Source organism: Octopus sinensis, linkage group LG3 (genome assembly GCF_006345805.1).
Source record: "Octopus sinensis linkage group LG3, ASM634580v1, whole genome shotgun sequence".
Classification (NCBI taxonomy): domain Eukaryota; kingdom Metazoa; phylum Mollusca; class Cephalopoda; order Octopoda; family Octopodidae; genus Octopus; species Octopus sinensis.
This window is the reverse complement of record NC_042999.1, coordinates 129,802,042-129,817,652: the sequence shown is the minus strand read 5'-3', so window position 1 is coordinate 129,817,652 and position 15,611 is coordinate 129,802,042. Positions and strand designations below refer to the sequence as shown.

The window sequence follows — 15,611 nt, the reverse complement described above, 5'->3', positions numbered from 1 at the left end:
CTGGTTCCGTATCCCTTTGAGCAACATCATATTCACTCATTCATCCACAAACACTCTCCAAGCTTTCCTATCATTTATAAACTCTCTTGCCTATCACTCCAACACCTCTAACCACCAAAGCTTTCCTCACTCCATCCATCCACACAAACCGAGGTCTGCTTCTGGTTCTGCTGCCTACCACTTCTACCTTCATCACCCTCCTTACTATCCACTCCTCAGCTATCTGCTTCATGCGACCAAACCACCCCAACATTCGTCAATCCATTTAGGTTGTTAGTTTTTCTCTCATTCCTGCTTACCTTCTCACCTCCTCATTCCTCATCCAGTCCACCCATCTCAGCTCAAACATATTTCATCTCAAACACATCTAGTCACCTCCTTTCTGCCTTTCTCATTCCCCATGTCTCTGCACCATATAACCATGCAAAATCTGACAGTGAATTAAAATCAAAAGTGGAGTTTTTTGTGCATTTTGTTTGCAAAAAATAAAGAAATAACAGTAATAACGTTTAATAAATGTTGCTTATTGCAAGTTATGGATGATTTAAGGTATTTTCGCACCCAACATCACAAATTGCGTCTGAATAAACATTGCTGGACAGCAAATAGAGACTCGAACATTGCTTAGAAAATAATTTTCATTTTAATCTCATGTATAATATGCACTAGGGATTTCGACCTTTAAATTTTGGGAAAAAAATGCGGATTATACTCGAGGATTTACAGTATTTCATGTTTTTTTTAACCCTTTAGCATTTAGTTTGGAAACATCCTGCTCCAATTATCCTATTTGAAACTGGCCAGATCTGATCTCTTACACCTACTCTACAAAATCCTCCAAAGAAATAAAAAATCACATCATTGAAATCTCAAAGCTATGAGATAATGCATGATTAAGTCAAAAACAATGCGAATATATAAGCATTGCAGTCAACAAAGTAATCTTAATGCTAAAGGATTGAAATAATTGAAAGTAATATTTCTAAAATTAGGTTTTCTTGTTATCCAATAAGTGGAAATGTGTAAATAGTCAAACTGATTATTCTTGTCTGCTGAAAATTTTTGACTTAAGTTCTTTTGTCTTTTTAGAGAGAGATATTTGAAAGAAAACCTAAAAGTGATGGAAAAGAACCGAAGTAATTATCGTCAGCTATGTCTATTAGGCACCAATGAACACATTGGTAAGTATTAAAAAAGCCAAAGAAACCGCTTTATTTAATCCTTTTACATTAAAACCAGCTCAAATATTTTATATTTTATGTTTAAACCAGCCAGATTTTATCTCTCACACCTACACTACAATGTCACTGTAAAAATGCAACAATCACATTACTGAACTCTCAAATCTATGAGATAATGTATAATTAATTCAAAACAATGTAAATAAATAAGCTTTATAACTGACAAAAAAATCTGAATGCCAGACAGTGTTAGACAGCAAAAAATATGCTCTGGTTGTTAGGGATGATATTAAATTATAAAACATGATATTAAATTATGAAACATGTATTATTAAAATCTATAATATACAAGATGGAAGATGTGTGGACAGCCACTTATGCAGCACTTTCAAAGATGCCTGCTCCAAACGGGGACTTTTGGATATAGATGATCAATATAATGATGCACTCAAAGAGGCCTCTCTGTGTCGTTCTCTGCACAAGCTCCAACACTTTTTGGCAATAATGCTGGTTTTCTGCAACTTGACAGATGCACATTCACTTTGGAATAAATATGAAGACTCAATGTACCATGACATTTTTCTGCAGACACAGCAAAAACGATACCCTTTTCATTCCAAAACTTCTGCTAACCCCAACAGACTGCTCCTACACTATGCAGAGACTTCAGTCCCCTATCAAACTCAGCTTGCCATGACTATTAACTAAGCACAAAGTCAGTTGCTGAAAGTTGTCAGATTGGACCTTCAAACATCGTGCTTTTCACATGGACAGTTGTATGTCAGTTGCTCCAGAGTTGGCCATCCAGACACATTATTCATCTATGCTCCTGAAGGAAAAACCAAAAATGTTGTCTACAAAGCAGCCCTACAGTAGTTATTCCTTTGCTGCAATTTCCACATCTACACTAAACTGTAGCCATTAGCAATCAGACTTCCTGCAAGCATTTCGATATTTTGCTTCATTTCCCTAATTGCTTTTAACAGTACATTACCTTCAATGACACTTCTTACTTCATGCACGCTATTGACTCATAAGCATGCTCTGACATTTATTTTTGTACGTGCCATTATTCTATTTGTGTGTCTGCTATAAATGTTTGCTTTTCTTTATCATACATGATTTTCATTGAAAGAAAGCTCCAATGCGGTTGTGTCAGGCATTACAAGAAAAATAAGTACACAATACAAAATGCTTCAAGATATAGAATCCCTAATGTCTACTGAAATTGCAATCTCATTTCATTTATTACTAACTGCCAAATTTGTGTTAAAAAAAAATTTATTCATTACCTAAGTTGCTTAATACTTAATTCAACTTAAACCACCCACAGGAGTGCACCATCATAATATTATATTATTATTATAATAAATTTGAAGGACGGGTGCATTTGCTAGTTATTAATAGATGCAGGTATGGCTGTGTGGCTTAGAAGTAAACAGAAGCTGTCTGGAAGCTCATAGGATGTTGCACTCACAATTGCAAGATTGTGGTTTCAATTCCTTGACTGAGTGCTGTGTTGTATTCTTGAGCAGAACACTTCATTACACATTGCTCTGTGATCATTTCACCATCTGACATGTGGTATGTCATGCACCTGTACAGGTAATGTTAATTTGATGTCGGAAGTAAGCTTATGTGTGCACAAGCATTTGATCACTATAAACAAATCATTTGTTTGGTTGTCCAGAAAGAAATTACAGAACCCTCATAGTCATCTAATGACAGGAGAGTCCATTATCTCATTTTATATTAAAACAGCTGTAAGATGTAGTTTATATTCATATTTGTATTTATTTATATTCACTTATACATACTGTACTTATTGTATCTTATTACTCATTGATGTACATTGTTTTGTTCTATATTATTATGTTTGACCTTAATGTTCATATGTAGTGGTTTAATAAATTATGTGATTGGGTATTATCTGGTAGTTGATTATTGATTAAGATGTATTTCTCCATTTTCTTATTTTGTATATATATATATACATACATACATATACATACATACATATATATATATATATATATATATATATATATATATATATATATATATACACATATACACACGCACACACACATACACACACACACACACACACACATATATATATATATATATATATTGTGTGGAGGCACATGGTCTAGTGGTTAGAGCAGTGGACTTGTGGTCGAGAGATTGCAGGTTCAAATCTCAAACTGGGTGATGTGTGTATTTATGAGCAAAACACCTAAGCTCCACACAGCTCTGGCAGAAAGTAATAGTGAACTTCTGCTGACTCTTTTGCAACAGCTTTCTCTCACTCTTTCCTCCTGCATCTAGCAGTTCACCTGCGACAGATTGGTGCCCCATCCAGGTGTGGAACCTAAATGCCAATAAAACCAGGAAACTGGCCTTTATGAGCAAGGCATGTCTTTGAGTTTCTCACCCCCATTGCTTGACAATCAGTGTTGGTTTGTTTACTTCACTGTAACTTAATGATTTAGTCAAAGAGACCAATATAATAAGTGCTAGGTTTAAAAAGAAGTACTAGGGTCAATAAGTTTGATTAAACAGTTCAGGGTGATGCCCCAGCATGGCCACAGTCAAATGACTGAAACAAGTAAAAGAAAACATAAAAGATTAAAAAAAAACCTAAACTAAAATTTCAAAATAGAAAATGTATTTTAAAAAACAGACATAATCATTTTTTTAAAGTCATGGAAATGTTTTATTCTTATTGATATCCTAGTTAATTCTTCTGTTTATTTTTAATAAAATATATTTTTCAGAATCAAAACACACATTGGATTAGGAAAATTTCTTATCATATTATTCATATTAAGTGATTTCTTAAATAAACACAAGTTTTGGCCTTACGGAAAAAAAAAAAAAATCAGTTTTGAAGGCAATCAAGTTATTCTTAATAATGTAAATGACATTGTATATTTCAAATATTCTAATTATCACATTGAATGATAGAGTGAAAACAGCTGGCTTAGTCTTGTTGCTTTACTTAAATTCAACAGTTGATATTTTATTTCAGGTACTGTACTGCACTGTGTTTCTTCTCAAAGCACTTAACTCTTTGCAGTTCATTCCCCGTAATAATGAGATACTGTTCACTTAAGTAAGTAGCTGATGTACAGTATAATTAACAAATGTTTTGTTAGTTACTGTGCTGGCTCAAATCTTTGTAAAAGCTGTGGAGAAGGCTAAGAGGAATATTATTCTGTATCAGGAACACCTACAATGTTGTTCCAAAATCATAATCATTTATGGGGTTGGAGTAATAACTAATCTTGAAAATAATTTATTTTTAGGTTTAATAGAACACTGTCTTGGTCTAGGGACATATATAGAGACTGCAATCACAACACGGACGTCACATCTTATGGTCTTAGAAAAACGTCATGAAGACTTATTTCTGAAGAAAACCAACAATGGGTTACAAAGCAATGAACATTTTCAGAATGCTGCCTATTTTAGGTTATTACTGTATGCTCACCGCTGTCCAATAACTGATTCGAGTTCTATTTTTAAATATTTTCTGCTAAAATTACAAGATGAATCTATGTTACTTGACCTCCGTAAACAGAAAACTGTCACCCCAGTGAAGAAACAAACTTTACCTAATAATCAAACATCTAAACAACAAAAAGAAGATAAAAACAGAATTGGTATTTCTAATATTCAACTATCAAGGATGAAAAGACCTGTATCAGAATCTTTTGAAAAGCAACTGCAGAGACAGAATACAGAGAAGCTTATTCTTTCACATGTACAACAATTATTTCTTAAGTGGAAAATGTACACTAAAAGTAACAAAAGAGTTTTGAAACCAAGACAAGATGAACAAAGAAATGAAGTGAAGGTTAAGCTGAAATGGTGATTATTTAAAGTATTCACATATAACAACACACCTTAATGTATTTCCTCTTATATTGTTGAAACACTATTTTATCTATAGGTAAGTTTCATTACATATTGTGTCATCACCATACCCCCCCCCCCAAAAAAAAAACCCATTAAATTAAAGAAAAAGACATGTTTACATAACTTTAAAATTATAATTTTAGAAAGATGAACAAATTCTCTGGTTTTACTGGAAATAATTTTATTAAAATAAAGAGGCAAACTCAAATGACCTGAATGACACACAAGCAAAAATGAGTATACACCTAATGAAGTGCCAAATAAGTCTTTTTGAGTTTCCATCCAATTAATGTATTCTTCATTCAATCTTAGATTAAACATTAGGAAATGTTTTATTTAATTTTATGAATTTAAAATAGAAGCATCAATTTAAGAATAAAGATTTTATATTTATACATGTTTCCAATAACTAGTATAGTTTGTGTGAGCAAAGAACTGATATAGTTTTTCTAAGGTATTTAGGAGTATTTCATTGCACTAGTTTCTAGTAGAATATTAGTGTAAATGGTCCAAAAGTGATATGATTTCTTGCATGTTGAAATTATATATGAATGGCCAGCTGTGAAGTTGCTGCTACAAAACATATAGTAACATCATCAGCTCCTCAAATTATAGTGATTATTTTGACTAATCATAAGGACCCTTCTACATTACACTTGAGGATTTCCACCATAGTATATTGCTGGTACTTATTTCATATATTCCAGGGATGGACAAAATTTGTAAACTGAGTCACAGTATTAGATAACATAAAAGCATCTACTTCAAGTATCATTAACTCTATTTCATGACCTATCCTATTTTAAATCAACAGTGTGTAATTTTAAACAAACATTAAATAGTATTTTAAAATTACTTGAATGAGTTTTCTATCCTTTAAAATAATTTCCATTATCAGTTTTGAAGCTTAACAATAGCTTTTATTCATTTAGATTTTATTTTTCAGTTTCTATAAGTTATCACCTTTTACTTTTATTTTTAGTTTCTTACTTCTTAGCTATTTCCAAAGCACCTTCTTCAATAATTTTTAGCAACTATTTCCTGGTTATTAATGTCATTAATAGATTTACCTTCATCACTTGCCACCAATTTCATTGACATCTTCCTGCCTTACTGTAAATACAATTATATTTGCTAACACTTTCATAACTGACAGTTACTAATGAATTTTCATTAAAATTTATTTCATTATCATTGATAATAATTTGCTTGCAGTTTAGCTTATTAACACTCTTTACTAACAACAGTCAGTTTAAGGATGGTAGACATACCATTAGTAACTGTCAGTTATGAAAGTGTTAGCAAATATAATTGTATTTACAGTAAGGCAGGAAGATGTCAATGAAATTGGTGGCAAGTGATGAAGGTAAATCTATTAATGACATAAATAACCAGGAAATTGTTGCTAAAAGTTATTGAAGAACATGCTTTGGAAATAGATAAGAAGAAACTAGAGATAAGAGCAAAAAGTGATAACTTATAGAAACTGAAAAATAAAATCTAAATGAATAAAAGCTATTGTTAGGCTTCAAAACTAATAAAATGAAATCCTATCAAAATGGAAATTAATTTAAAAGGATAGAAAACTCATTCAAGTAATTTTAAAATAGTATTCAATGTTTGTTTAAAATTATACGATGTTGATTTCAGACAATGTTTTTTTCTGTAAGATAACCTAGATATTTAACTTTTATTTTCTAAGATAATCTATGCATTTAACTATTATTAACTTTATTTCATGTTCTATCCTATTTTAAGAAGTCAAGTAATATTTCAGATCCATTGAAACATGCAAATAAGATAGATATTTGCTACAGCTATCAATGAAAAATAAGGATAATATAAATAGCATTGTTAAACATCAGAATCAATAATCTCTGAGAGTTCATAAATATCTTCTTGAGTACTCTGGCCTAGAGCACTGGATGAAAAACGTCCACATACCTGAAAGAGAAAAATAAACTGAAAAAAGTACTTCTAAAGAAGGTAAACATTCATACATCAAAATAAACCACTTTTTTCTTTGATGTTATAAAAATTGTATACAGAAAATAAAATAAAATTGAGATTTAAAATATCAGTTTGGAATGCAGAAAGCAGATATATTTACTACAAATTTCATTACTCTTAACAGCAGAAACCAATTTTATATACCAATCTATCTTTTGTTAAAGAATGTCAAGATTGAAACTATTTTCTGTTGATATATGTCAAGTTTACTGAAGCAATATGGCTTGCAAAAAATATAAATTCTATTTTTTGGTAGATGTTTAACATCATTACTGGAATAAACATGAAATTTAATTTTGCAATGAAATGGTTAACCGATTAGCATTTAAACTGGTCATATATGGCCAAAATATTCTACCTGCTTTATATGCAAGCTGACCAAATCTGGCGCCTCACATCTACTCTACAATGGCATTCTAAAAGTAAACTACCACATCATCAATATCTCAAAAGTACGAAGTAATTCATGATTAATTCAAAACGATGTGAATAAATAAGCATTACATTAAACAGAATTATTTGAATGCTAAATGGTTAAATAGCTATAACATCAATACAGTAATGATATATATATAAACATACATATAAATAACAATAATATTATAACAACAAAGATAAGTCCCTATCAAGCTAATTGCTGAATGTAACTATTAATTTTATATTACATTGATCCTTGATAAGGATATTAAAGCCACACAATACGATTTTCTTCTCATATATAAAACTAAAGTCATGTGTAGATGTGACAGATCAATAATGTTAAGGTTTATAATTATGTGAATTTTATTCTTTAGAAGTGATTAAGATTTTGAAGTGCTGGCACAATGGATGTAAGGATAAACTATGTTAATTGCAGTGATTAATATCCTTAAATTAGACAGCTTACACTCTTCTTCTTCTTCTTCTTCTTCTTCTCCTTCTCCTTCTTCTTCTCCTTCTTCGTCTACATCTTCGTTGTCGTCGTCATCATCATCATCAATTAACATCCGTTTTCCATGCTGGCATGGGTTGGATGGTTTGACTGAGGTCTGAAGAGCCAGTGGCTGCACCAGGCTCCAATCTGGTCTGGTAGAGTTTCTACAGCTGGATGCCCTTCCTAATACCAACAACTCCAAGAGTGTAGTGGGTGCTTTTTACGTGCTACTAGCACAAGAGCCAGTAAGGTGGGCTTGGCAATGATCATGTTAGGATGGTACTTTTTACATGTCACCAGTACAGGGGTACTGGTGTCGGTCACGATCGGTTGGTGCTTTTTACATGCCACAAGCACTGGAGCCAGGCGGACCTGGCAACGAACACATTTGGATGGTACTTTTTATGTGCCAATGGCACAGGAGCCAGCCAGGGATCACTGACCCTAGTTACGATATTGGTTTTACTTGACTCAACAGGTCTTCTCAAGCATATCATATCGCCTGATGCACCAGGAGTATTTTTAACAGGGCTGGACATGTGTGGCTGCCATCTCACTTTAGTTGCTGGGTCTTCTCAATCACAGCGTATCTCCAAAGATCTTGGTCTCCTGTCATTGCCTCTGTGAGGCCCAATGTTTGAAGGTCATGCTTCACCACCTCATCCCATGTCTTCCTGGGTCTACCTCTTCTACAGGTTCCTTCTACAGTGAGGGAGTGGCACATCCTCACACAGCTGCTTTCATTCATATGTAACACATGGCCATACCAGCGCAGTCACCTTTCTTGCACACCACATTTGATGCTTCTTATGCCCAACTTTTCTCTCAGGGTGCTTACACTCAGTGGATCAAAAAAGCTTGATTTCTTTTAAGCCTACGCATGTCCTCAGCATTCACGGCCCATGTTTCACTGCTGTTTAGCATAGCAGTTTGCACATATGCATCATACAGTCTATCTTTCACCCTGAGTGAAAGCCCTTTAGTTGCGATGTTTTCTGTACATCTTCAGTGTTTATTGCCCCAGTGCATCTGCCACACACAAAAACTATTTTCCCGTTTAACCTTCCTTTGATATTGCTGCACCTCTTATGTGTCCATAGCTTACACTGAGTACATCGTATGAAGTTTCTATCCACACCTTTTCTACAGATCGAGTAGGACCATCTACCTGAAGGGTGTTGTGATTTGACAGCCTTCCTACTTACTAAGACTTTGCTTTTGGCTAGGTTAACCCTAAGGCCCTTCGATTCTAGACCTTGCTTCCACACCCTAAAGTTCGTCTCCAATTCTGGCAGTGACTTGGCTATTAGAGCAAGGTCATCAGCATAGAGGAGTTCCCAGAGGCAGCCTGTCTTGAATTCCTCTGTTATTGCCTGGAGGACTACAATGAATAAGAGGGGGCTGAGGACTGATCCTTGGTGAACCCCTACTTCTACTCAGAATTCTTCACTATACTCATTGCCAAACTTCACCTTACTGACAGCGTCCCAGTACAGAGCTTGTACAGCTCTTACAGCCACTCATTTATTTCCAGTTTCTGCAATGACCATCAGATAAGAGATTGGGGGACCCTGTCAAAGACTTTCTCCAAGTTAATAAAAGTCAAGTACAAAAGTTGCTTCACCAGAAATATAGTATCAGTAGTGCTTCTGCCTGACACAAAACTGAACTGCATCTCATCTAGACTCTCTTCCTAATTAGTTGAGCTCTGACCCTCTCTGTAACTTTCATCACCTGATCCAATAATTTGATACCACTGTAGTTATTTCTATCTACTTAATTGTAAATATGTAAACCGTATATATAATTGCCACTACAAGTTCATACTGGAAAGGCACCTAGTTGTAAAATTACTAACAAAACAATTCAAATGAGCTTAAGTAAAAACCTCTAGAAAGTCTTTTAACTTGCTGGAAATAGCAGCCAGTCTCCTTCAAATCACACATTGCTGTTTTAAATAAAGGAAATAATGGACAATGTAGCCCCTTATATGCAAAAGAATATGAGTATAGTTGGAATCCTTTTGATGATTGGTCTCCTTGGTCAGGACTTACCTGGAGATAAACAACAATATAAATTCAATTGCTTTATGAAAAGGTATAAAAACCAATTCATGTGATAATACAGTTAAGAAGCAAATACTATTTTAAATTTTTATCAGTATACAGGTGCAGGCTTGGTTGTGTGGTAAGAAGCTTGCTTCCCAACCACATGGTTCCAGGTTCAGTTCAACTGTATGGCACCTTGTGCAAGTGTCCAATCAAAGCTTTATGAGTAAATTTGTAGATGGAAATTGAAAGAAGCCCATTGTATATGTGTGTGTATATCTTTGTCCATGCTTGACAACTAGCATTAGTGTGTCTACATCCTGGTAACTTAGTGGTTCAGCAAAAGAGGCCAATAGAATAAGTATCAGGTTTAACAAAACAAAAAAAAAGAAAAGAAATACTGAGGTTGATTCATTTGATTAAAAATTCCTCAAGGCAGTGCTCCAGCATGGTCACAAGCTAATGACTGAAACAAATAAAAGATAAAACACAGAAATTTATATGAGAACCTTATTATACATTCTAGGAGTAAAGTCCCCCTTTGGTCATAAATGACTATGGGATTGCACTTAGAAAGTTCCCCTCTGAGGCACAAGTGCAGGCAAGGTTGTGTATGGAAGACCAGCAGTTGCCCATGCATACCAGCCTCCCCTCTCCAAACCACCAATTTTATCCAAAGGAAAGGCAAAGGCTGATACAGCTTGGCACCAGTGATGTCGCAACTCATTTTTAGAGCTGAGTGAACTGGAACAATGTGAAATAAAGTGTCTTGCTCAAGAGCACAATACAAAGCCTGATCTGGAAATTGAACTCACTACATCATGATTGTGAGCCCGATGCTCTAACCACTGAACCATGCACCTTCACTATGCTAGGAGTACATATCACTTATTTACATTCTGTATTACTATACTAGGAGTGGTAGGTAAGAAATTTGCTTTCCACCCTCATGGTTCTGGATTCAGTCCTACTGTGTGACATCATGGGTGTCTTCTACTATAACCCTGGGCTGATCAAAGCCTTGTGAGTAGATTTGATAGATAGAAGCCAATAGAAACCTGTTGTATGCATGTATGTAAGTACTTTGTGTGTGTGTGTGTGTGTTGTTCCCACCATCACTTGACAACAGCTGTTGACTTGTTTACATCCTCGTAACTTAGCAGTTTAGCAAAAGAAACCGATAGAATAAATATCAAACTAAAAAAGGAAGAAGAAAAAAGAGACTAAGTACTGAAAATGAATAAAAGATAAATAAATGAAAAAAAATATTGCTAAAATAACTTTTCTTACAGTCTTTGGTCTTTGTGTTAACTTCTTGTGATCACACACTTGGTTGTCATAAACATCAATTGAAAGATTACGCTTCTTTGCCCATGACGCGTCAACATTTCGCAAGTTAGCTGGTTTAGATAGCAATGATCTGTCTGAAATAAAAATTAAATATAACTGAACTTGAGATATGGTTAAAGAACAGATGAAAATAATAACACAATAAATGAAAATATCTTAAAACTATAAAATGAAAATGTCATCAAATCAATAAACATTAAACTATGCACTACATCACGAAGTCCAAAATTTACAGGTGACTGATTTTCATCAGTTTACTTAGATATCCAGCCATTCTCATCTGTAACAAATATTGGCATTTTGAAAGACACCCTCAATTTTATTGCCAATGTTTCAATATATAAAATACAACCATACCAGAGCTAAGCTTTGATATTTAATGAAATGATGCTGTTAGCTGAAGCAATGTACCAGTTTCACAAATATCAGGCTGTTCTATTCTTCATGCCAGTAATATTATTCCTGTCATTTATAAAAGCAGAATAAGTCACTTTATGTTGTAGCAAGAACAACTTGTGTTGTTGTGTAGAGAGAAGACTGCTCTGGTTTGGTCATGTGATGTGGATGGATGCCGGCAGCTCCATAAAGAGGTACTGATCTCTCAAAGTGGATGGAACACATGGAAATGGGAGACTCAGGAAGACGTGGGATGAAGTACTGAAGAACAACCTCAGGAAGCTGAACCTTTCAGGTGAGATGACAAAGGACTGAGATACCTGGCCCCTGGCCATACTCAAGAAGATCCACACCCCACAGCAGAAGTGTTAAAACCGATCCTTCTGGTGGTGTAAAGCACTTGTGGCAGAGTCACATAAAAGCACCCATAGCAGTGCCACATAAAGCACCCATGTGGCACCACATAAAAGTATCTGTGCAATGCCTCATAAAAGAGCCATGTACAAGTGCCTGTGCAGTGCCACATAAAAGCATTCAGTACACTTTGTAAAGTGGTTGGCATTAGGAAGGGCATCTAGCTGTAGAAACCATCCCAAATCAGACTGGGGTCTGGTGCAGCCACACCAGGTTGCCAGCTCTGGTCACACCATCCAACCCATGATAACATGGACAATAGAAGTTAAAAGATGATAATGATGATGTAATTACATGATAACGATCATGTAATTATCGGCTCACCACACTAATTTGTTGCGATTGGCTAAAATATCCATTGCATGAGTTTTGGGCCATTTGTTGTGATTACCTAAATATTGCACAGGAATTGGATCGAAAGTTCAATCATGTTTCACATAGCATATTTTAAGCGACAATCTCTGTATGTTTTCTGGCGCCCACTTTGCTCCATAAATTGGTTCAACTAACATTTCCCTTGGAGATAGGTGAGAGCTGTCATTGAGATGAGTTGCAAGAACCAGCCGTCCAAAGAAGAATCAACACACAACGAAGTCATATAGCCAATGATGGGCTAAGCTTAATTATCAGGATGATGGAGAAACAACAACCCCACAAGTCCATGCACCTTCACTATATATACGTGTGTATGTGTGTTTATATGTATATATGTTATAAGTATACATCTGACTGATGATTACCTAGATTTATAAATTACTATACTTACAACCATACGAAGGTGTGACAGGTTCAGATCTCTGTTGAATAGGTGTAGCAATTCTCCAGGCTTGGTTTTCAACCTAAAAATAAAAGACACAACTATAAATGCGTTTTGTACATACATGCACATACACACACACACATATTAATCAGAATTTACAGTACCATAGATCTATCACAGTTGATTTTGCCGGTTGGCTTTACAGACGATATTATATAACTGGGAAATTATCTAATATTTGTGCTATTTAGAGGTGGCAGGTATGGTAATATGGAAACTGCTCTCTGTTACTGGAGGTGCGGAAGTATCACATTCAATTTGTAGGTGTTGTGAAGTAGATGAAAGTTGCAGGAGATAATTGAGGGAATTATCAAGATTTATGTCCCTTGGCCCCTCAACCAGCTTTGGTCTCTGGAGAGACAATGCTTTGGCAATACTGAAGTGGTGTAAATCAGTGAGCTGGTAGAATCGTTAGCACACTGGGTAAAATGATTATCAGCATTTCGTCTATCTTTACATTCAGAGTTCAAATTCTGTTGTGGTCGACTTTGCCTTTCATCCTTTCGTGGTTGATAAATTAAGTACTAGTGAAACACTGAGATCTATGTAACTGACTTATTTTCTCCTTGCAAAATTCTGGCATTGTGCCAAGATTTGAAATCAATATTGAGGCAGGATGGTTACACACTTGATAAGCTTAGGAAGGACCTTGCTCACACCATGAATTTTCTTGGTCTCAAGATCACAATTGAAACCCTCCTGAAGACAGTTGATTTCCTTGATGTAACTTTGGACTTAGAATCTGGTGCCTATAGGCCATTTAGGGAGCTAAATGAGAGGCTGGCAACATTAAGAGAGCTTCTTGTCATCCAGCTGCAGTGTTCTGGAACCTAGCGAAGGAGGTCAGCAGTAAAGAGATTTTCAATGTTGTTGCCCCATACTATAATGAGTTTCTGTCAGCCCAACCCTAACCTCGCTAGGAGAAAATGCTACCAGAAAGTGTTGTGCTCTCTCTTCCCCAAGAGAAACTTGTGTGGCTAAGATCTTCCTTAGCTTAGTGGGTAAACACTTTCCTTGAATGTATAGGCTTTGTAAAATTTTTAATAGATGCATTTTAAGAGATATATATTAGTGACAGAGGCAGCATTAATACCAAAATGTAATATTTATTTCCACTTAAGCATGTATGTTCAGTTAGAACAAACTTTACTGTGGTAGATACCATAAGCAAAACTCTCATATAGGCTTTTGATACAAAATGCATGCTAATTTAAGAGCTTCTTTTAGCTGTGGTAGATCCCCATCTGAGAGAGAAGCAGGATGCTCATGCAGAATTAACCTCACATGTCCCCTTTGTGGCCAGTGTAACACAGAAATAGTTGAATGTGAGGCAGAGGTAATGTTACAAGCTAATGAACCACTTTTCATTTTTTTTGCAGTGCTATTGCTTCTTAGAACGACAAGTTTACAACATCTATTTGAGATTTAAGTGATTTGGTCATGGACTTAAAGTGGCATTTTTGATATGAATCACTCAGATTATTCTTTGACATCCTATTGACTGGTAAACCACTTCCCAAGGAAATATTTTAAATTTATACATAAATTTACTAACCAAGGTGCGTAACATATCAACTTTTTGAAATGCCATTTTCTTCAGTGTCCTCTCCTGTCTAAGTGATTTCTTTATATTGCTTAGGCTTTTTTGAGATACTTGACTACTTCCTTCAGTCCAGTTGACAACACGGTTATAACTTTCACCGAGAAGTTTCAGCTCATTATTTTTCTTTTTTAACTCCTGTTCCTGTTAGTGTGAATGAAAACAGTGCAGCAATAGTTTTGAGGGGAATAAAAATTATAAGAATTTAGCAAAGACAATTGTTGCAGTTTTGAAGTTCAATTCTATTCTGTTTGCAATACATTTTCATCAAGTTTTACATTAATTGGATGCATTTGTAAGCTGAGTTACTGTTATTACAACTTAAAAAGATTTTTGAAAATGGATTTCATCTGCTACACTAACTACATTTTGATCAGTTCAAATTCTAAGCATATCTAGGTACTCTATATTTCCACATAAACATACTTCTAAAATGTAAATATAAGATAACAGAAGAGAATCAGTAATCCAACTGATCAAAACAGTGTGTAGCAGACAAATACAGAAATGATGAAATTATTATTTCAAAAAATTTAAATTGTCAATCTTGTATTAAAGATTCTGTCTGACACATGCAAGCATGGAAAAGTGGATGATGAGGATGATGATGAAGTGTAGAATGAAAACATAAAAGTGAAAATGAAATGATAATTGCAAATCAAACTTCTATATTCCCTACCAAACAAATTAAAACTCAGACTTACCAAGTTATCTATCTGTTCCTGCTTGAATAGTTCTATATGGTGCTTGAACTGATTGTTCTGTTGTAACGTGTACATATTCTCTTCCTTTTCATTTAGCTAGAGTTAATAAAAACATTTATCATCCTGTCTAGACAACACTATGTACAATTTATTTAAGGAAGTTCCTAGAATGCAAAAATCACATTTAAGACATTATCACTGTAACTAAGGACTGTTAAAAGGTATTCCTAATAACTTTAATCATTTGATCA

General features: G+C 34.7%; 2 protein-coding genes across 3 annotated transcripts in view; one reads left to right on the top strand and one right to left on the bottom strand.

Moving 5' to 3' along the window:
• Positions 1 to 5,174, top strand: part of LOC118762571 — a 40,631-nt gene extending 35,457 nt beyond the window's left edge. For both annotated transcript variants that reach the window (XM_036501320.1, XM_036501319.1), the window contains exons 7-8: positions 1,090 to 1,181; positions 4,493 to 5,174. In XM_036501320.1, coding sequence (XP_036357213.1) covers positions 1,090 to 1,181; positions 4,493 to 5,061 — 661 coding nt within the window. In that variant the 3' untranslated portion in view covers positions 5,062 to 5,174. The remainder of the gene's footprint in view (positions 1 to 1,089; positions 1,182 to 4,492) is intronic.
• A 92-nt stretch (positions 5,175 to 5,266) lies between these two features.
• The window catches only part of LOC115209530, a 158,214-nt gene continuing 147,869 nt past the window's right edge, over positions 5,267 to 15,611 (bottom strand). The window contains exons 48-52 of the mRNA XM_036501317.1: positions 15,361 to 15,456; positions 14,612 to 14,800; positions 13,003 to 13,075; positions 11,367 to 11,500; positions 5,267 to 7,049 (exon numbers count right to left, since the gene is read on the bottom strand). Of these exons, the coding sequence (XP_036357210.1) occupies positions 6,960 to 7,049; positions 11,367 to 11,500; positions 13,003 to 13,075; positions 14,612 to 14,800; positions 15,361 to 15,456 (582 nt within the window). The 3' untranslated portion in view covers positions 5,267 to 6,959. The remainder of the gene's footprint in view (positions 7,050 to 11,366; positions 11,501 to 13,002; positions 13,076 to 14,611; positions 14,801 to 15,360; positions 15,457 to 15,611) is intronic.